The 23,553-nt window shown below is 38.3% G+C and overlaps 1 protein-coding gene across 1 annotated transcript in view; it reads right to left on the bottom strand.

Annotated features, from left to right (window-relative positions):
• The window catches only part of CCDC15 (coiled-coil domain containing 15), a gene marked incomplete at both ends in the record, with an annotated part of 45,290 nt that extends 24,624 nt beyond the window's left edge, over nt 1-20,666 (bottom strand). Inside the window, 8 exons of the mRNA XM_084249929.1 lie at nt 2,422-2,544; nt 3,094-3,174; nt 3,478-3,891; nt 4,151-4,270; nt 8,617-8,730; nt 16,228-16,416; nt 16,960-17,109; nt 20,490-20,666. Coding sequence (XP_084106055.1) covers nt 2,422-2,544; nt 3,094-3,174; nt 3,478-3,891; nt 4,151-4,270; nt 8,617-8,730; nt 16,228-16,416; nt 16,960-17,109; nt 20,490-20,666 — 1,368 coding nt within the window. The remainder of the gene's footprint in view (nt 1-2,421; nt 2,545-3,093; nt 3,175-3,477; nt 3,892-4,150; nt 4,271-8,616; nt 8,731-16,227; nt 16,417-16,959; nt 17,110-20,489) is intronic.
• Between the last annotated feature and the right edge of the window lie 2,887 nt (nt 20,667-23,553).

Below are 23,553 nucleotides of genomic sequence, written 5' to 3'. Positions count from 1 at the left end.
TATGGCATAAAAGTAGACATTATACTTCTTGCCACTATTATGGTTCTTAACTGTATTTAGAAAGCAATCATAAATTTCTTCAACTATAAAAGAACAATAATAGTATCTATCTCCCAGAGTTATTGTGAGAATCAAGAGATAACAGATACAAAGTTCTAGAAAGTTCTGTAATTCTTTGCCTATGGTAAGTGCTTAGCAAATGTAAATACTTATTCAAAATAGTATCAATAACATTATTGATAGTAATAATATGGGATAACACTATCATCATCACTGTTGTTAAAACAGCTCTGGTAAGTCCAGCTCAAACTCTAATTTATTTCTTACTGCTTACACTTCACTATACTCTACCTGCTCTCTGGCGGAGCATGGATCCTGCATTGCATGTAAAACATATTCGTGGCACTCTGGAAATAACTCCTTTCTCCAGCTCTCATTTGTCACATTACAAGTGGCAGAACCATAGCTTCTGTGCTAAAAGACAACATAAACACTGAGTATCAATTGTCCCCACAGGAGCATCACAGCAAAGCAATAGTAAACGCTTCATTGAAAAGACCTGAAGTAATTTCCATAGATCAGATGGTCTGATAAATCACGGAGAAGATATCATTATATCATGACTCTTTAATATTAACCTAAACATTAAATCGCTGAAGAAGTTACTACATTACCCTGTCAATCTGGAGCTAAAGCTAAGCAATTTACTCTCTGCTCCTAACTCCTCACTATATTCTGTTCTATTTATTCTCTGATGGGGGCTAGGTCTTGAATATTGGATGAAACAAACTGATGGCACTCCCAAAGCAATGCCTCTTTCAATCGACCATTTCTCAAAAGATGAGGGTTGCTTGATATACTTATTCTAAAGAAACAACCGAATACAAAACTGCCTTCACAAAATGATAATTAGAGAAAACCTCAAAATAAAGATACTAGGAGAAGATGATATAACACAGTTAGGGATGTACATATTTATGTATAAAGTTCCCAAACATACATCAAAATGTAAAAAGAATAGTATAACTTATCTCAAGATATCTATCATGCAGCTTCAACAATCAGCAACATATTCCATTTACCTCTTCTACTTTTTCCTGGAGTATTTTAAGGCAAATCTCACATTATTCTGACACTTTTTTTTCTTTACACTGGGCAATTCTTCACTTAGCAATACATTTTAGGGAAGAAAAGGCAACAAGACAGTATTTTTATACAGTTGCCAATATTTTCCCAATGTAAAACTAGGAAAGCTGTGTTATTTCCACAAGCACTCCTGCTGAAGGTCCCTGTTAACTTCAGGGACAAACACAGAAGGTGGTGAAGTCCAGGAAGTTTTGAGGCAGCAAACAGCTTGTTTTGTCCTTCATCATAATTGTTTTGTAAACTGGATCCCTGATGTTGGTATACCAGTTCAGTTAACCAAGAGAGGAATCCCTTCAGTGTTAATAGGACTGAATGTATAAAGCCTAAAATATGCTTGAGGATTTAAGTTTTAGAAAAATAATTTACTATTAACCCACCAATATTATATAAAAATCTGTCTTTTCTTTAGCCCAAGTGATAGCAGTATGTTTTCTCATCTGGAATCTTTATATCTGGTACATTTTTAAATAACTGAAAACATGATACTCTTAGCCAAACTCTAGAAGCCTAGTTCCATGTATGTTACATACAAGTCGGCTTGACAAGGGCCAACCCAAATCTTTAGTAATTTTATTTTTGTTAACTCTTTGAGAAAGGAGACAATCCTCCCACTGTATTCTGCTTTACCTCATCTCTAAGGGAGGCTTGGTCCAGGATTTTAGGTTTAACATAGTAATGATACTCCAGAGGCACTTCCTCTCTTGGTCTCTCTTCTTTCATAAAATACCAGGGTTGCTCAAGAAACACATTCTGAAGGAACAAAGAAAATGGAAAACAAATTGTCTAATGTGGGCAATATGAGAATCACAGCAATGTAGGCTTCAGTGAGGACGTCAGGGAAAATGATTCCAGGTAAGGATATTTTGATATACTTTGATCTGAATGAGGGTATTACCCTCTTAGCCCAACTCTGTAGAACTTCTTATTCTCAAATCATGTACATGCTAATCTGACAAATTCCCCCAAATTTAAGTAATTTAGGATCTGCAACTCTTCCCTATATTGTTCAGATAGGGACAATATGCTTGTGGTAATATTGAGGGGATTTGGCAAAACGTTGTAGCATAATCTTAGTAAATTAAAATAATCTGATTCTACAGTAAGAATATAAACATGATTTATTAGTCCTCAGAACGACAGAACTGATTTGACTGATATAGTTCAGTAGACCAATGTCTTTTACACCTGATACTATACTTCACATTACCAGTTGTTGAGAATGTATAAAATCCAGTTACTTTACTTCCTGTTTATTTCTCTTTTATTCTGTTCTACCTGATCGCTGATGCAGGCCTCGTCCTGGAGTGTAGGAGGCAGACACTGATAACCTGACAGGAAAAAGTCCTCTTTCCCTTTCTCATCTGTCATATCAAAATATGGCTCCTCAAAAAGCACTTTCTAACGGAGGGAAAAATAACAAATTGCCCAGTAAACATGACGCAAAAAGATTTAAAGCTTTACGAGAACCTTACAATATTTTTTTAAACTCAAGTGAAATATAAAATAAATGACAAAAAAAAAAATAAAACTATACTTTTTAAAATCAGTTCTGAAATCTAGCTGAGAATAATCTTTACTAGCTCCAAACTAAATCCTAAGCAATTCAGTTCCTGCTGGTCTCTCTCTTTCTGTCCTACCTTGTCCCTGATGAAGGAATGATCTCTGTGCCTATGCAGAAAATCCTGGTGGATATCCAGAGGAAATACCTCCCTCTTTCCCCTACCTATCACAATTAATGCTGGCTGCTTCCAATATGCTTTCTAAAAAAGAAAAAACAGAAAATATCAATTGCTCAATTAAGAAAAACAGGTTAAACACTAATACTTTAGGCTATAGGGGGAACTGTGTAGTTACGTGAGATCAGAGTATAACTGGACATTTTATGGAATAAAACAAAACCCTATACTTTATCCCATAAAGGTCCAGTCACAACCCTAAGTAATTTACTTGTTGTTGATCCCTTTCTACCTCCTTTTGGTATAACTGATTTCTTTGGGAAGGCTGTCCTTGGAATCGGGGTAGAAGATACTGCTGGACTCTGGCAGGCTAATCCTTTATCTATATTTCAACTATTAAAGTAAACAATGGCTGCCAAAAATATTTTTCCTAATGGAGATTTAAACAAAAAAAAGGTAAATAATCCAGATAGGGATTATTACTAATCATAATTTAATATTTAATGAAAACCCTGGAAATCTGAGAAATCAATAATGAAACTATTTTATCCAACTATGGCTCTCCAAATCAACTGCCTCACTGTCCCTACAAATTCCACTCCATAGGTTAAGTAGCTTATTTATTCTTGCAAAATCTCCTTTGCACTCTATTTACCTGATCTTCAGGTAGAAAATCCTGGTCCTGCCATGGGATTAGAAAATTTTCATCACTGGAGAGAACATGCTGGTCTTTGGGTACAAAATCCTCAACTTCCGACATAATTCTGCCATCTTCTCGTTCACTAGCTTGGGCTTCTGGCATAATACCACGAGTATCTGTTTTAACAGCTTCATTAACAGGTTCAATGGTCTGGGCTTTGGGCACAACTGCTTGATCTTCCAGTTCAATAGCCTGGGTATCTGGCTTAACACGCTGGACTCCTATTAAGTTACCCTCAGTTTCTACTAGATCACCTTTGGCTTCTGGAAAATCGTTCTGGGTTTGTGAGAGAATATCCTCAGGGTACTGTAATTGTTTTAGTTTTTCTTCTTCTATCACAGCAAATAATGGGCTTTTGAACTGCACTTTCTAAAAATGAACATAAACATCAAATACAGAATGTCAGGTAGTAGCCATACTCTAGGTTTCTGTGAGAATCCTAAAATAATCTTAAAAAGGATATGGTAAGTCAAACAAACAACTAGAATAAAATGTAAAAGTATAGTCTTTGGCCAATTTAACAGAACCTAAATCTGCAATCCCAAACCAATACAACAGTGCTAGCATCCCTAGTCCAAATCATAATTAGTTTAATTTCTATTATACTACCTGTTTCATTCTGTCTTACCTGAACTCTGCTAGAAGGTATGTTGTCTTCAGGAAGGTGATCCTTCTGATATTTCCAAAACAAATTCTCTCTCTCTTTCTCCTCTATCATAGTCGATGAATATTCTTCAGAATTAGGCTCCTAAAGAATAAGCAAACAATAAAACAACAAATTCATCTATTACAGGAAGAAACAATGTGGACTGCAATAAAATCCTAGGCTTCTGTAAACTAATATAATTTTAGTAGGTCAGTATAGTCAAATATAAAAAAATAGGCATTATAAAAGTAATTTATGACTGTACAAATAAAATTACAAAAGAAAGAAGACATCCCATGTTCATGGATCTCAGAGGACAATATTGTTAAGAGGGCAATAAATCCTCACATTTACAGTAAATTGACCTTCTACAAGAATGCCAAGATAATACAATGAAATGAGAATAATCTTTTCAACAAATGGTGCTGAAATAAGTGGCTATCCAATAAAACTATGCAAAAGAATTGTTAGACCACTTCCTTACACCATATATAAAAGTTAACATGATCACAGACCTAAATATAAGCTAAAATTATAAAATTCTTAGAACATACAGGAAGAAATCTTCATGACCTTAGATTAACCAAATGCTTATTAGATACTATACCAAAAGCCAAAGACAAAGAAAAACTGGACTACATCAAAATTTAATATTTTGTGCTACAAATGATGGCATTAAGAAAGTGAAATGACAACCCACAGAATGGGAGAAAAATATTTGTAAGTCATATATCTGATGAGACTTGTATTCATAATATTCTTTCAACTCATAATTAAAAAGACAATCCAATTTAAAAAATGGACACAGTATCTGAATAGACATTTTCTCCACAAGAGATATATAAATGAGCAATATGAACATAAAAAGATATTAAAGATCATTAATCATGAAGAAAATGCAAATCAAAAGTATACTGAATCACCACACCCACTATAATCAAAAACTGATGGGCAAGTGTTGGAAAAGTTTATATTACTATGGAAATAGTAATAGCTTAGCAGTACCTGAAAATATTAAACATTGAATTACCATGTGACCCCAAAATTCCACTACTAGAGAATAAATGCCCACACAAAGATGGGTATACAACTGCTAATAGCACATTTATAAAACTCAAGAAATGTAAACAACCCAGATGCTATCAACTACTGCATGCATATACCAAATGTGCAGTAACCAAACAATGGAATATTATTCAGTAATACAAAGGAATGAAGTACTGATACATGAATTCAGCAAAGATGAACTCTAAAAACATTATACAAAATCAAAGAAGCCAGTCACAAAAGACTGTGTAACACATGATTCCATTTATAGCAAATGACCAGAATAAGCAACTCTATGGACAAAAAGTAGATTTGGCATTGCACAGTACTGGGATAGAGACAAGAAGGGAACAGGGAGTGAAAGCTAATTTGGAAGTAACTGGGTTTCTTTTGGGGTGAGGAAAATGCTCTAAATTAGATTGTGGTGGCAGATGCACAATCCTGTGAATATACTAAAAAACACTGATTTTTATATTTTGAATGGGTAAATTGTGTGATATGGGAATTAAGTCTCAATAAAAATTTTTTAAAAATGGACATTATAATCTTAACCTATCCTTCATTAGCTGTGGATATTTCTAATAATCCATTATTTTTCCCTCTACTTTTCAGATTTTTCTACATTATTTTCCATAAATATCTGGTTATGTATAGTAATTAAAGGGCAATTCTTCTCCCCTTCTTATATTTATCATGAGGAATCTTGGTTTCCTAATGTCTTTTGGAAAAAAGAGAAAAATCAATACAAATAGTGGTCTATAAAAAGTAGTATGTTTATGCTGAGTTTTTGTGAAAAATCTAGAGTAATCATAGTGGGTAGAATAAAGAAAAACAGGGAGTTCTACCTCAAAATGTTAAAACAAATTACTCAGATGTCAAACACATGAACTGAAATAAGCTGGTAGAAAAATTTATTAACTTTACAAATGATAATTTGTCCCAATTCTAGCCAGTAACAATTTAGAAGGTTTATGATTTTGTGTTGGTGACCTGACAGTGGGCTAGTATATCTTCTATTTCTAGCTCCAAATCTGAAACAAAAATAACAATCTTACACATTCTAATGTCAATCAGAGAAAGTCTAATGTCTAACAAGTAAGTCTAACGAGGAAATAAAAACAGAGTTAACTGGATTATATAGACTACTCTCCCCTCTGAAGCAGATTCCCACTTTACATAACTGAGCGGGTAGAAAACTCTCAGATCTGAGACAACAACTACATATTTGACATAAATAAGAGAAATGTCACTAATTTCTTAGCTCTTTCTCAATTATATGGAGTAGATTGTGACGCTTTACCTGAAAAACACAAATGCACAGTTCAGAAGCAAGCAGTCAGTCTGAATTCATCACTATCATCATCATAATAAGTTACACTTAAATGGCACCTCTGACGTAAATAAAACTGGTTTACATAAGGTATGTTATCTTAGACTTAATCCGCCCTGCTACTGGATAATTATTTCAGTCAGATCTGTGAAAAGTGCTCTTTCTGGAAAAACATCAACTGAAAAGTTTGAACACAGGCTCCACACAACATAAAATATTAGCCTCTGATAACCCATTTTTTGTCTAGCTTTTGGAATGTGTCCAATCACCTCATTCTAATGGCCTAAACTATAGTACCACCAAATCTATGATAGTTATAAAAATTGTCATGAAATCATACTGCTGAGAAGACTTTAGGTACAAAAGAAACTCTGTGTTAAGTCACAGCAAGGCAATACTATAAAAAAGATAATCATACTAATCACATCTAGGATGGAATGCCATGTATAGGCACAAATTCATGCCCATTTGTTTTTTATATTTAATTATAAGTCTCTTAATTGTAACTTAAGAAGGAGACATTAGAATTACCAAATGTAAACACGAGACAAATGTTTTTGATGGCTTATTGAGATACCTGAGGTAAAAAAGACAAAATTCAATTCATAGATATACTTAAGATTCCAATTAGGAAGTGACTCTGGTAAAGAATTAAATAATACAGTTAATGATAGCAAAAAAAAAAAACCAACAAAGTAAAAAAGGCCAAAGATCCATTTGACTAGATGTTGCCTATCAAAACTTGAAATTAATACTAAAATTAAGTAAACACCAGAAAATGCATGGGTTTAGCAATGATATTTGTGAACTCTGATGATTAACAGGTATCAAATAAACAGGTAGCAAAACAAAGACATTTTACAAGTATAGCTTTAAATATCCTATTAAGTCTAGCTCCACATTTGCATTCCAATAATTCACTCTAATTTTACATTTTCTTTTTTTTTTAAAGATTTATTTATTTATGCATACAAGAGCTGGGGGTACAGGCCAGAGGTGTGGAGGGTGAGAGGATTCACCAGAGACAGAGTGGGGAACAGAACAGGCAGAGTGACTGAAATACACTGCTAAAGGGAGCAGTGGGTGAGTCAGGAGAGGTTGCTCCCTGGCCACCCCAGGGATCGAACTCGTGCTGCAGAGGCTGAGGACAGCTTCACAGTGCGGTGCCTAATCCCTTGCGCCACCAGGGAGGCACTCTAATTTCACATTTTCAATCAGAAGTATTTCCTTATTTCAAAAAAAATTGGCATTAATATTTTTCTGATTAGAAAGTAAAAAATAAGCATGATGGAAAATTTTTTAAGTAAAAACCAAAATAAGAAATTACAAAGCTGGGCCTCCCTGGTGGCGCAAGGGGTTAAGTACCGCACTATGAAGCAATCGGAAGCCTCTGCAGCATGAGTTTGATCCCCGGCCCGCCAGGGGGCAGCCCACATGACGCAGCAGACCTCTCCTGTCTCGCCCAGCTGCTCTCCTCAGCAGTGTATTTCAATTAGTCTGCCTGTTCTGTTCCCCCGCTGTCTCTGGTGGATCCTCTCACCCCCCACATCTCTGGCCTGTGCCCCAGCTCTTGCATGCATAAATAAATAAATCTTTAAAAAAAAAAAGAAAAGAAATTGCAGAGCACCTGTAATAATACTACCCATAAATAATTAGTATTAACCTCTTGGTCCATTTCTTTCCAAGCTTTTATCTATGCAAACAACTTTCTCCATGTCTTTTGCATTCTTTTTTTCCATAGCACTTATTTGAAATTGTGATATTTGTTTACTTATTATATGCTTATTATAGTACAATAACTCCTTGAGGGATATTTTTCTTTTCACCACTGTAAGACCTGTTTCCAGACCAATGACTAGCGATTATAGGCATTCCATAGATGTTTGTTCAATTAATTTTTTAATTGAAATTCTACTGTATGTAATTTTGTATACTGCTTTTTTCACTTAACTTTATATCATAGACTTTCCTTGTCTTCAGAGGATGATTATTTTATAGTTCTAAGTAATGTTGAGATGTAAGTAAACCTTTATCTGTATTTTTTAAAAGAATTTATTAGAAATTAATTTACCTCTTGAGTGGAAACGCTTTTCCTTCTACTATCTGGAGATTCTGATGCATTTTTTTTACTCACTGTTTTAAAGGATGCCAGTCGGTGACGTGCTTGTTTCATGGACTGCCTAAGCTGCCAGGGAGAGGGAAAAAAACAAACAAAAACAGGCTAAAGTCTTAATACCAAACTCACTTAAGTGTTCCAACAGGAAAACAGGTCCCTATTATTAAAAAATGCCAGACCTAAGACAAGAGGATTACTTGCAAAGGAGATTTTGATCTGCTGATAGTGTTTTTACAACATTTTTTTCATTATTCTAAAAGAGTGAATTTCATAACTTGCCATAAGTACTGTTTTATAATAATACATACTTTATATTAAGTGTAAACACAAAAATATCAGAATCTAAAAATCTAAACTAATACACTTGGATATTACTGAGCAGGTGCATTTCTTACAGTCTATCCATCTTCTTAATAAGAAGTTACTTGCTTGCATGCCTAATCACTTTCAATATTCCTTCACTAATATTCTTAGTCTCTCTAAAAACCTTCTATTATTTACACAAATCCCTTCTCCAATCCTAACATTTGAAGATTACAACTATTTAAAGTCTTTTCTCAAAGTTCCCTCCTTCTAAAACATCTTCTTAACTTGGAACATAAATTCAAATATCATAATAGAACCAATTTGTTCAAATAATGAATATTAATATTAAATTTGTTGACTTTTTCATTCACATATAAATATATATGTCCACTCCTTATCTCCACCTAGAAACTTCAGTAAACACCTCTTTTAATTTCTTTGAAATTAAAAATTTTAAATACATTTTTAAATAAAAACACCTCTTAATTTATTTTTCAAAGACGCAGTCTATTACATATTTCACAAATCTGCACAGATTGTGCCTCCAAAAATTTTTTTTGATTTATTTTCTTCAGTTCTTTTTAATTTGTTCACGTACTTTTTTAGACAATTAGGAATCTAAAAGATTGATTGAAATATAACTTTTAAGTAAAACAGTACAATAATACTATGTAGGTCATGGGAAAAGAGTATAGATGAGACCTAACATTTATAGAAATTTACCCACTCTACAGCCATGGAAGCCTAATATCAATTTTGAAAGTATAATAATACCATAAAAATCTACCCAAAGTTGAATTCTATTCAAGTACAAAGAAGTTTATTAGTAAATGATTACATACTGATTTTCAAATGTATTAGACTTTTCAATGGCCACAAAAATATTATACAATTAAAACTTCAACACACATGAGCCACTTATTATAGTCCAGGAACACCAATGCAACGATCAGTTGCATTAACTTTCTTTTATCACTAACTAGGCATACCAAGCTATATGCTGGCCATTAACCTAGACTTAACACAAATAAGCAAGCTGGGCAAATAAAAGATTTCTTATCTTACATAATGGACTAGGAAGTATTCAGAAGAAAAAGCCAGAGGCAGGAACTGAACCTAAACGGTTCCAAATGAAGAAAGAGACTAAAAGAGACTAAAACCAGATAGTAATAGAAAAATAAGTAAATAAATGATAAGCACACAGGTAGAGACGTGGAGGCCATTTCTCCCAGTTGGCTGGAACTGTCCCAGCTTTAGCACTGAAATTCTCATGCTGGGAACCTCTCAATCTTGGACAAATGAGAAAGGCTGGTCACCCTGTGAGAACAACTGAATCAATCAAATTAATGATTAAATACTTGTATGAAGATCAAAGATTCCATGCTGTTAGGATCACTGGAGCTACCTCAAATGCAGAAAAAGTCTTCAGTCATAGACTCCTTTAGAGAATTTGGATTTCTGATTTTGCTTTTACACCCCAAATAAAATATATTTCATTTACTCTGTAAAAAACATTGCACTTGCTTGAGTTAGCCTGAATTCTTACAGTCCAAAGAGCCTAATTAATTTTTTCAATGATAAATTACAGAAAACTTAGCATGTTATTTCATATTACTTAATACTTTACTTAACAAAATTAACAGTTTTCCAGCTTTAAAAAGCTGGAAATCCTGTATTATAGAAAATAAAAGTTAAAAGTAGGATAAGACAAAATTCAGTGCAAAACAAATCAAAAGTTGGAATATACCATGCTATATTTAATAGTCAATAGAGAAATAAAAAGTCACTATATGGTGAAAAAAAATGATGATCAATTGTTCTTTAAGTCCCCACCAAAATGAAGTTAACAAGAGATACTAGAGAAACTCAGTACTGGAGGTAAATATTAGTCCTAGGCTAGTTCCAGCAGAGAAGGCTCATTCTATCTTATGTGATCACTTGAAATTTCTTCCAGCTTTAGTTTAGGTTCTAACTTTAGGTGTCAAATCTTATCTGATCTTAGAACAAGTAGGTAATACCAAGTATATTATCAGTGGAGGATGAGATGGAGTGCAAAATCACATTCAGCACAGTAATATGTTCAGTTTTGAAGGTCATATTTGAAAAGAGCATTGAAAAACTAAATGGCATTGAGAAGAAATCAACCAAGACTAATCTGAGAGTCTGTACTCTGGAAATCAAACTATTATATAAAAAATGACTGAAAGAAAGTAGAAACCCAAAAAGAGGAAATTGATAGATACAACCAAATACTTGAAGTATTCTTAAATGTTCATGCTATTTTAGTCTCTGTTAATGGAAGTGCAAAACTAGGACCAATGGGTAAAAGTTACGTGAAGATTTTGACTAAATATGTTGAAAAATAGTTCTATGAATTTCAAAGCTTCTAAAGATTAAAGGAACAGTCTGAAAAAGTAAAGAGCTGCCCAAAGGGAAGTGTTGTGGCAGAAACTAGATGGCCCTAGGTACAAATCAGAGATGTAATAAAAATAATTCCTTAGACAAAGGTTAGACTCAGTAGTATCTCTTCTAAATAAATTTAAACATACAGAGAAATCGACAGAATGCTATAATGAACCTCCACATACACATCTACCAGCTTTAAATATATCAATATTCTGGCCAATCATGTTCTGTAACCCCACCCCCAGCCCCAACTTTACCTCACCCTTGTATTATTTTGAAATGTATCCCAGATATCAAATTACTTCATCCTTAAATATTTCGATATGTCAGATGAACTTCCAACTTCAAGAATCTATGTTTCTATTGCTTTGACCCCCCAAAAACTGAAAAGTCCACTAACATCCAGAAAGAAAATTATGTTCACTATTTACTCAATTAGTTCTAGATAAATCAAGAAAGTTGGTGCTTGACTAGTTTCTCTGCCTAGTTCTTAGTGACATCTAGTGGATAAAAACTGCAAAGAAACAGTAAGATTAAAAAGCAACTATTGTCATGACATTGTATGGACAAAAGTGCGTAGGTTGAAAGTAGTTGAAGTCACCAAACATTCTTCAGTAGTTTATCTTCTTTTAAGGAAAAAAAAAGATTATAAAAACTTTTTAAATTTTGTAACATTTAAGGTTTTTCATAAGCTGATTTCCTCCTTCCCACACTCACTTTATTATTCTCCGCTATTAAACTATTAGAAAAGTTCCATCACCTATTCCCAAGTATTCCAAACTCACTACATATTCTATGCTTTTAACTGCTCTCCTAACTCAAAATTCTCTTGAATTTACCAATTCAATTGTGCTTACCAACTCAAAATACATAGCTCAATTCCACCTATTCAGAAATTCTTTCCCAACTATTTCCTTAAAATTTAAAAATTTTGCAGTCCAAGTACAGCAAATATCTCCATTTTAGATTGGGGGTCTATTAGCTTTTGAGGGTTTCTATTTAGAAATATAAATCCATTGAAAGTTCTAATTCATATTCATTAGTATCCCTACAATGTTTAACTAACAGTGTAGATTCAAGTATCTGTGATTCAAGTGTTATGCGGATCAAATAAAGTACTCACTACAGTGGGACTTAAGAGCCACAGTAGGAAAGAACTGTGTCAACCAATGTTCCATCCTTTGTACTTTATATAGTACCTGGCTCAATATTTTCTAAACAAATCATTCATAATCTTAAAAGAGCAAACAAAAATGATTATAAATACAGCTAGTACAAACCAAACAAGAAAAATCATAGCCTTTGACAAAGAAAAAAAAATTTTAAGCATTTCAACAGAACATGTTTCTAAAACTTTTCCTATTATTAATAATGGCACAGATTTGCTTCATACTTATGACCAAGCATGTTAGCTTAGGCATTATATAATTTTCATTTTCACATTGTGATCATTTTCCCTCTTCTCACTATGCCTAGCAATACATTTTTAATTGATAAGGTGAAGAATTATTCCCATAGCAGGGTTGAAGAATATGATATCAATTGGACAAAAGCTCAGGTGTACTAAGGAGGGAGCTGATTGAATGATGTTAAGTGATTTGAGTGGGTTAATCTACTCATGATGATCAATTTTTTAAATAGCAGAATGAATACTTTAAAAAGTTACATTAAAACGGGCCTCCCTGGTGGCGCAGCGGTTGAGCGCTGGGTTGCGAAGCTGCCTGCAGCCTCTGCAGCACCGGTTCAATCCCCGCTGCTCCCCGGCCACCGGAGGAGGGTCCCACATGGCGCGCAGACCTCTCCTGACGCCCGCTGCTCCCCTCAGCAGTGTACTTCGGTCCTCCTGCCTGCTCTGCTCCCCGCTCTAGCTCTGGTGAATTCTCTTACCCTCCCGCGCTTCTGACTGTACCCAGTGCTTGTATGTATAAATAAATAAATAAATCTTTAAAAATAAATAAATAAAAAGTTACACTAAAAAACACTGGATACATTGAGTGTTTACCCTAGTATTATTTCATCCATAGATCTATTTATTAAGGTCATATAGGGTAAGGAAAAAGTATCAGGCTTTTCTGCCCTCCTGCCATTAGGATAGATGAGGGAACCCTGTGGTCCTGAATGCATGCCTGATGGCGGGCACCTGAAGTGGGTACACCTGGGCTGAGAGACTGAGTTTATAAGGGCGGCGTCATGGGGACACCAGCAGAAGCCAAGAACAAATGGAAGCTGAGGGAAGAAGAGAAGCAGAGAGAACACCAGAGAGAGCCCAATAAAGTGAAGATTTGCTGGGGCTGGGAGGAGCGCCAGCCTCCCAGCCCCCCAGCATCCCTGCCTGCCATATGCCTGGCAAATCTAAATAAAAGACCTGCAAAAGCCACTGAGGACTCTGACTCCTCCTTTACCCGGTCTGCTGGATCATTGAAAACCTGCCTAGTGTCCCTTCCTGCCTTACAATTGGTGTAAGTCGGCAAGATGATCCATGCAGACGGGTATTGGAGCCCTCCGAAGACCTGGAGGGACTGAGGAGTAGCAGACTGTGTTTGCCTGTGACGACACTGGAGGCATCATGGCGGCACAGGAGATGGACAAGGTCCAGGAGCTACAGGATAAGACCACGCCTGGAGGAGGAGATGCCCAAGAGGACCAGCCAATGACCCCCGAGGCAGCAAGAATCGTCGGGGAAGAGAGGACCACGATTCGGAGCTTGCCAGTGCTGATGGCAGAGAGAGGCCTAATGGACTTGGACTAAAGGGCTTGGACTGATGGACTTGGACTGATGATACCGCCAGAAGGCAGAGGAACCTTAGCAGGTTGATATGTTTTGGGACCTGGGGGTGGAACAGTTTCATTTGTAAACCCCAGGAGATGGGAATCTGGGGGTGGCCAGTGGGCCTTGATGGCCAAAAGCAGCCTGTGTATACCCAGCAGCTAGGCAGAGGAGAAAAGCCAACTGAGAAGGCAAAAGCTGGTAGTGATGCTAAGTTTGGGAAGCCCTGAGTGGCTGTTAAGCACTAAGTAAGCTGAGGAAGGCCAGTGAGTCTCATAAAATCACCTGTGGGAGATGCCCTGCTCGTTCTCTAGTGAGGGTGAGGAGCTGAGGAACCCGTCCTTGGGGGACAGGTGGGGAACGTGGCTTGGGGTGGAGCCCAAGCCGAAGAGGGGACCCGAGAGAGGCCACATGTGGAGTTTGGAACCCCGACCCAAGTGCTTGTGCAGGGGTTGGCCTGAGTGCAGGGGTCTGCGTATCGCACTGGTAGCTGTGAAAGCCGAGTGTTGGAGCGACCACAGACGGAAACCCTGAGGGTTGGCAATTACCCCCAACAGTAGAATAGAATCGCCAATCCCAGAGTGAGTGCATCCTGGGGATGGATGCGGTGTGTGGCTTGTAGCCGAGACTACAGCCAGAGAAGGCCAGGAAGCCTGACAGCTCCTGGTGTGTTACAGTAGATGCCGTGAGTGGTTCCCCTCCCTCGTACGAGCAGTGCCTTCGGCAGCAGATTTGGTGGCTCATCTGCTGGTGCCAATAATTGTCTTTTGCCACTAGGTTGGTGCCCTGCCTGGAATTATTTGTGTTCTGTTGTATTTTATGTATTTTGTTGTTCTACTATGATGCACATTATTTGTTTTTGTGGGCCACTGCTGCAGTGTTCTATTGCCAAGAAAAACGTATGTGACTTGTGTAGATTGTATGGCAGAAAACCCTGAGGGGGTGGACTATAGGGTAAGGAAAAAGTATCAGGCTTTTCTGCCCTCCCGCCATTAGGATAGATGAGGGAACCCTGTGGTCCTGAATGCATGCCTGATGGCAGGCACCTGAAGTGGTACACCTGGGCTGGGAGACTAAGTTTATAAGGGCGGCGTCGTAGGGACAAGAACGGAAGCCGAGAGAAGAAGAGAAGCAGAGAGAATGCCAGAGAGAGCCCACATAGTGAAGATTTGCTGGGGGCTTGGAGGACTGCCAGCCTCCCGTCCCCCAAGGACCCCTGCCTGCCATATGCCTGGTAACTCTAAATAAAAGACCTGCAAAAGCCACTGAGGACTCTGACTCCTCCTTTACCCAGTCTGCTGGATCAGAAAACCTGCTCAATGGCATGTCCTGCCTCTACAGGTCATCAGATTAAAGGACAGAAAAAAAAGACACAAAAACAGTGAATGAAATGCCCCATATATCTACTGAACCTCTCTGTAATATAGTTTAGGAATCACTTCTATCCATATGCTACAAACTGATAGCAACTTATCTATAATACAATTTCAGTGTAACTGGAAAAATTTATGTTCTTTGACTTATATAAAACTCTTTCTAATAAGTTTTGAACTCTTAACACATTAGCATCTTTCTTTAGATCATTCTGAAGTGTCTTACAAAAATAAGTATAAACTTAAAATATAAAAAGTAAAATTTATCCCACTGTTAAAAATACCCCACTTTGGGCCTCCCCGGTGGCGCAGCGGTTGAGCGCTGGGTTGCGAAGCTGCCCGCAGCCTCTGCAGCGCCGGTTTGATACCTGCTCCCCAGCCACCGGAGGAGGGTCCCACATGGCCCGCAGACCTCTCCTGCCGCCCGCTGCTCCCCTCAGCAGTGTACTTCGGTCCTTCTGCCTGCTCTGCTCCCTGCTCTGGCTCTGGTGAATTCTCTCACCCTCCCGCGCTTCTGACTGTACGCAGTGCTTGTATAAATAAATAAATAAATCTTTAAAAAAAAAACCCATTTTACAAAAGAAATAAAAAGGAAATAATAAGTGAATAAGTTGGATATAATACCTCTTAATCTCTACTACTACATGTCCTAGATATGTCATATTTTTAGTGGATAAGAAAAAATCTTAAGACATAAAATGAATATGTACTTACAGGCTGGGCTTGTTGAAATAATTCATTCTGATTCTCTCTGTCTTCTATTCCATCCCAAAGCCTCTGGGAAGACAGTAAGCTAACATTTCCAATAGCAGCATTCAATTTTTTTGGAAAAACACTTGTTCTTTTAGGAGTTAAGTGTATTGGATCTGAAGACTTCATGACCCTGGAATCTTCTTTTTCTGCCTGCATACAGGAAGAAAAAGTGAGCTTCTAGTGAGAGTCCACTCCAATCCAATGCAATCAAGTAATGCCTCTAAGCAGCCTAAATTGGATCTGGGTTGGGGGAGAAACAGGGAAGCTTCACCTAGGGCAGGAACTAGCATTTACCAGGTACCTACCATGTGTTAATAATTTACGTTATCTATTTCTCACCACAATCCTGAGAGAAGTATCATATCCCCATTTTAAAGATGAAGAAAATACAGTCCAGAAAATTTAAGTAATTAGTCCAAGATCACATAAGCTAGTAAATGGCAAAGCCAGAATTCACATCCAAGTCTGAGCCCCAAACTCTCACATTGTTTTTAACTATTTAGTGAAGGCAAAAAAGTGAATCAAAACAACACAATAATAAAACAGTTTCTCTAAATAAAAATCTTCTACACTCAGTAGTAAAGCAGATTATACAAAGCATGTAATCAAAGGAAGTGATTCTGTTACTGCCTAATAACCTATCTCAACACACTTTCCAGTCAATCTTTACTCAGGTTCATTTTTTTAACTTACAGCTTCAGAAGACCTCTGAAGTTGTTGCTTTTTTCTCAGTCTAATTTGTCGATTTACTCGGTGTTTGACTTGTCTCTGAAAATGCTTCAAAGCTTCTTGTTTTTTCCTTAGCTGTTCCTTTAGTTCTTCTTCAATCTTATATGCTAAAGTCTTTAAAGATGAAAGATAGAAAATAAATTTAAATGTCAGCAGCTCTGCCCACTAGGGCTCTGTTATAAATACAAAGGAGGGCCTCCCTCGTGGCACAAGGGGTTAAGACACAACCTATGAAGCTATCCAGAGCCACTGCAGCATGAGTTCGATCCCCAGCCAGGGAGCTGCCCACATGGCGCAGCAGACCTCTCCTGTTTCGCCCACTGCTCCCTTCAGCAGTGTATTTCAGTCAGTCTGCCTATTCTGCTTCCCATTCTATCTCTGATGAATCCTCCCACCCCTCACACCTATGTCCTGTACCCCAGGTCTTGTATCCATAAATAAATAAATCTTTAAAAAAATACAAAGCAGTCAGGATACAATGTCAAAAAAATAATAATTTAATTCAATAATCAAATAAATACAATGAATTATAAAATAATGCTATAGCCATATATGCTGATAAAAGTGCACTGTCTTGATGCTAATTTAACTAATGGGGGGTTCTGAATCTATGGCACTTTTATGCCAAGTGAGTAAGTCTCACAGAAAAAGACAAATACTATATGATCTCACTTCTATGTGGAATCTAACAAACACACATACTGAACTGATAGAGAACAGATTGGTGGTTACCATAGATAGGCAGTAGGGGGCGGGCAAAATGGATGAAAGGTGTCAAAAGGTACAAACTTCCAGTTATAAAATAAATAAGTCATGGGATACAATGGACAGCTTGGTGGCTATAATTAATAATACTGTGGTATATGTTTGAAAGTTGCAAAGAAAGTAAATCTTAAAAGTTCCCATCATAAGAAAAAAATATTTTATGTATGATGATAGATATTATTGTGGTAACCATTTCACAATATGTACAAATATCAAATCATTATACATTTAAAATTAATAAAATGTTATATGTCAATTATATCTCATTTAAAAAAATTTCAAAGGAGAGGGACAGGAAAAAAGTAGCCAGAAGCAAAATGGAATATGGTGGTGGGCTATGGGTGGTTTGGTGGTGGGTGCTGTGTGGCAACACCTGAAAAGGGGGAACCTATATTTCTGCAACACAAATGTTATAAACCAATGTTACCCCAATAAAACCTAATAAAAATCTTTTAAAATAGCCTATAAAAATAAATTTTAAAAAGTACAAGCCCCTCATGAATCTCAGTTGTTTCAATCCTGCACTTGTGCTCTGAAGAATCCTTACAATAAATCATGCATAATTTTTAAAAGAAAAGAAATAAAGCCTAATGCAGAAGCAGCATCTGCCAATGTTATCCGTAACGGGGCCTCCAAGAAGGACATACTTCATGACTCCGAAGAGCAACTCTCCTAATCGAAAGTTTCCTGCCAGAAGCTTCCTGACACCCCTCATCTCTTCCTTTATCCTACAGGAAAGGGCAAATAATTCAAATCCTCGTTTTACAGAAAATGCAACTTAAGCTCCCAAGGGGTAAGAGGTCCCAGAGCTCAGGGGGTAGGAATGGGAGACTTTGAAAAGCATACAATCCCAGGCTTAGCCCTATCCACTCAGTCTTCTGTGGGGCGGTGGGGAAGCACATGAAAGTGCATTTTTAAAAATCTTGCCCAAGTACTTATAACAAAACAAGCCAGGCCTAGCCCAGGGACAAGGGGGAGTAAGAAGAGGGAAGTGGGGTGGCGGGAGGAAGAGGTGTCAATAACTTAAAACCAAAACACCTGTATACCACAAATCTTACTGATTCTTCTGAGATATTTCTTGCATTTATCCCTTTTCATCCCCACTTCAACCACCCCTTTCCAGACTTTCCCACTCCATTTCCTACCGCTAAGCAAGTCCTGATGCTACACTTCACATTATTAAATTGTTATGATTATATCCTTATTTGTCTCCCAGTAGCCAATCTCTTCCTAAACTTCAAAAACCTAGAAGCAATTAATCTAATCAAAACACTGCTTGGTCATGAAATTCATATGTAAATGCTAACTAATGAATGAAATTAATCCTGTCTCAAAATTTCCTACTACCTCTATTTTCCGCAATCCTGTCAACCTCTCTAAACTTTTCACTAAACCTTCCACTCCAGTCAATGAAGTCTCACCCACCCTTAGGATCCTGAACATACCTTTCTTATATCCTACTCTCTCCAATCTCCTTAATTGGAGAATCATCCCCTTCTTTTCATTGATTATCCAAACTCTTCATTAAACATTCCTTAGTCACATCAACCCAAGGCTGTACCTTTCTTCTTTGCAAGTATCATAGTCTTAGAATTTAATCCTATACTACCCAGACTGTTAAAATCCTTCCTGAATATAGCTAAAGTAGGAATAAATGAATAAATATATACATAAACACAAAGCTAAGTAAAATGAATGAATAAAATAAATGAATTACATTTATTTTAAAATGTGTGTCATTTCTTCTCTGAGATCAAAGATCACTAAGGGAACAAACATCACACTTTTCACCTGACATGCAGCACCCTGTCTAGACATTCAAGAAGACCTTCACACATTTTGTGTATTCTGTATTAACCAAATGCCTATATTTATTAAGCACTAAGGCAAAAGTGGGGATGTAGAGAAAAGTAGAAATGTAAACAACTTACTATAAATATCACGTGGTAAGTGTTACAACGAAATGTGTACATGACTAAAAAGCACAGTTCAGTAAAATATCAAACATCTTACAAAATTGTTCTCACTAGCTAATTACTAAGTATGAAAGTCACCGTGTAAACAGGCACACTTGTAGATGTTGAAAATTTCCCTTCATTTGCAGTGTCCTCTCTACCATCTGTATCTAGTCTTTCTGTTCTTTAAGGACTGACTATATTTCCTCATTCATTCATTCATTCATTCATGAACTATTTCCACAAGATCTACTATATATCAGGACAGGAATGAATAAAACATAAAGGTCCTTGTTCTCATGGAATTTATAGTGAAACTGAGAATTCCAATCAGAATGAATCTCTTCCTCTTTAATTTTTTTTATTGCATCTGAATCTTACTAAATCTCCTTATCAGAAATTCTAAACAATCTGTTAACGTCACATGAAGTGTAGCCAACAGTCATCCCTACCTTGTGGGGTCTAGAATGTACATACAGTGCCTACCTAGGTCGTGTGAATGCCAGCATCAAGAATTTGTGATGTAACCTGAAATATATATCTGTGTGTGTGTAATTACTATTTTATTAAAGCAGATAAAGGAAGCTGCAAGTTATGGAAAATATATATTTGCTCTAATTATCTGAATACAAAATATATTTATAACAGAGTACAAACAACATTTCCAGACTGTTCATCTTTATCTAAGCACCAGGGATTATAGAAGACTAGTCAAAAAAAAAAAAAAAAAGCTGGGGGAAGAAACCCCACCATATATGGATTAAACTGACTCACATATGCTGGGATTTCCGAACTATGTGGCGAGGCAGGTTCCACCCATGCCCCAACTGGTACTACAGCCTGGTTCCTTTCAGCCAGCACTGCCAGCACGTCCTTGCTCTTCAGGGGGTTTAAAGCCAGGGGCACCCTTGTATTTCGAGGCTTCCTGAGAGGGGCCATACTCCCTGGCATCTGCGATTCCTGGTTAGAAGAAAGGAAAAACTCAAAATCTTCAACCGACCGCATTCAAAGCCCAGTCTCCTAACACTTGAGCCGTTGTCTGAAACGGAGATGCCCAGGAGGAGGCAAAAGCCTGACAGGGAGTGGAGGAACAAAGATTTGGGGGGAAGAGGAAAGAAGGAAAGAGAAGCGGGAAAAAAATTAAAAGGGAAGGAAAGGTTTAGATTGTCTGCGGGAATAAAGGAGGATGAGGGGAGAGAAAAAAGATCTGACTGAAAACGAAGATCGTGCCCAGGGGTGGCACAACGCAGGAAAGGGAGGAATGCCCGGAGCAGCCAGAGGGAAAAGGGCCTGCAGGTAGGAACCTGGGTCTGAGGCAGAGTCCAAATAATCGGTATCCGGATATGGGGGGAAGCGCTAAATGGCGGGGAGTCCCGGACCAGATAAAAGCCCGCTTCTGGGGCACTGGGGTCGCACTCCAGCTGAGGTAGCACCGGCGGGGTAAAGAATGGCAGCTCGCAAGGGACTCAAACTCCTGGGACACCAAGGTAACCGCCTCCAATAAACCGCCACTTTTGGGTGGGCAGCCCTACTCCGCCTCGCCCCGCCTCCCCCGGACACCCCCTACCCCGCCCCAAGTCTTAAGTCCACCTCTTCCGCTTTCCCCGTTTGCATCACGTCCGGGGGCAGGGGCTTGTGAGGGGCGGGACTTAGGGCCCCGGTGTTCCGTCACTTCCGCTTCCTGTCTGGACACGGGTGGGCGTGATGGCGGCTGGGAGGGGCTGGTACGGAGGGGTCCTGGCGCCTGTGACTTTGGCAGGCGGGCGGCGCGGCGATGTTCTTGCCGCTGGACAGCTTCCCAAATCCGCCAGGGAAAGGACCCGTTCCGCTGAAGAGCTGACGTGATGGGGCGGGCCTGGGTCCCAGTCGAGAGAAACATGGGGAAAGGATGGTAGAAGAAGGAGGACTTGACCGGGCTTCCTCGAGGCGCAAGCTTAGTTGAAGCCTGATGAGGTCGACCTAAGAGAGGGGGGAGGAACTGGGGACAGCGATTTTAGACAAATCTTTCGATAAGATTTGTTTTAAAGGGACACAGAAATGGGTAGCTGAAAGGAGAGAGACTCATAGGAGGGTGTTTTAAGATCATCGCCCATATTTTTTGTTGATGGGGATTACCCAGTAGACGGGGAGGAAGCTGGCTGTACGGGAGAGAGACAGAGTTTTTGCCCCTCTGTCTTCAGAGAGAATGGGATCTAGTGATCAGTGAAGGGATTGGCTTGAGATAGCAAGAGACTTCTGGCTCACGATGATAATAGCAGAGAAGTAGACAACTGGTATCCGAGTAATACAGTGGTGGGAGCTAGTAGAAGTTCTCTTCTGATTGCTGTTTTATTTTATTTTGTAGAATAGTACAATTAGCCTAGAAGATAACCTCTAACGGTCCCTACCTCCTGGTGTTCACACCTTTTCACACTGTACCAGGGGTGAGTCTGGGTGATCAATGGAATATGGCAGAAGTAAGGTTATAAAAGAAATATGTCCTTGTTCTCACTTTCACTCAGAACACTTGCTCTGGGGGAAGTCATAGCAACCCTATAAAATGGTCCACATGCCCAGGAACTGAATCCTTCTGCCAGCTGCCCTGTGAATGCTTTTCAAAGACGATCTTCCAGCCCCAATCAAGTCTCCAGAGACTAGTCTCAGCAACAACTTGACTGCAGCCTCCTACCAGACCCTGAACCAGACCACTCAGCCAGCCAGAAGTTGTGTGAGATAATGTTTGTTGTTTTGAGATGCTAAGTTTTGGTGTAAGCAAGCGATGACTAGTACAATAGGGAGGTCACCAATAAATAAAGTGGAAGAAATGTTGGAGGTTTGAAGAAGGAAGCTAAAGTATAAATGAGAGGGCACAGGGAGGTTGATTTGTGCATGTAGAGGCACGCTCACCCAGCATTGAGAAGTGTTATTAGGTAGCTCTTTGCTCTCTAACCCCTACCTCAAGTTATGTGCTTCCCACTACAGCCAGGCCAGTGTTTTCATATGAATCTTTATGTCCAGAGAGATCGCATTTTACTCCCTGCTCCTACTTTCTGACCTTTTCACAGGACTCATCATCTATATGGCCAGTTAGTTTTTCAACAAGGCAATTATTTGCTTAGAAATGTCAATTTTCCGAAACTGAAGAATGGGTGGTGCTGGTGTTAGAGTCTTGAGGTCCTGCTGCAGAGACCTCCCCCTTAGAACTGGATAATTCCTTTTATGTGCCTGGGGGATCCCCAGCCATCTCTGCACAAAGCCCTGAGTCACTGGCCCTTGGCAGCTGTCCACTTGGCACAGAACTGGTTTTTAGATGAACACCGGGGGTCATTTGCTGTTTGGTCACCACGATGTTATTTGTGGCTGACTGATCCACACCTCTAACAAGTTAGAAAACTTGGTCACCTGTTAGTCCTAAGGGACTGTTTCAGAATCTGCTTCCAGGAGAACCCAACTATGACAGCCTGAGTGCTGTTAAGCTTCAGAGACGAGGCACAGACACTCCTCAGATCCTCTGAGTGTTGAAATCCATAGACTCCTTATCATTCCTTTCTCTCAGATACTCATGGCATTTCAAGGAGAGGGTCTAATCACAATTTAAAGTTCCTCCTATTTTCTCTTGATACTTTTTGAGCCTCTGGAGTCAGTTACTCTCAAGGCTACCCCACCTCTGGACTTTCGAAAAAAGTGTGTCAATAAGGTTCTTTATTATTAGCGCCAATTTGCATTAGGTTTTATATTATCGATAACAAAGAACACTGAGATGAGCCAAATAGAGGGAGTCAGTCAGTAAAGACAGGATAATAGAGCAGATAAGCATAACGATCAGGGCTTCCTGTAAAACTTGGTTCTGGAGCTGTCT

This window comes from Talpa europaea, assembly GCF_964194135.1.
Source record: "Talpa europaea genome assembly, chromosome: 12".
Lineage (NCBI taxonomy): Eukaryota > Metazoa > Chordata > Mammalia > Eulipotyphla > Talpidae > Talpa > Talpa europaea.
Note: the sequence above shows the minus strand (reverse complement) of the source record. Positions and strands in the feature narration are given on the sequence as shown.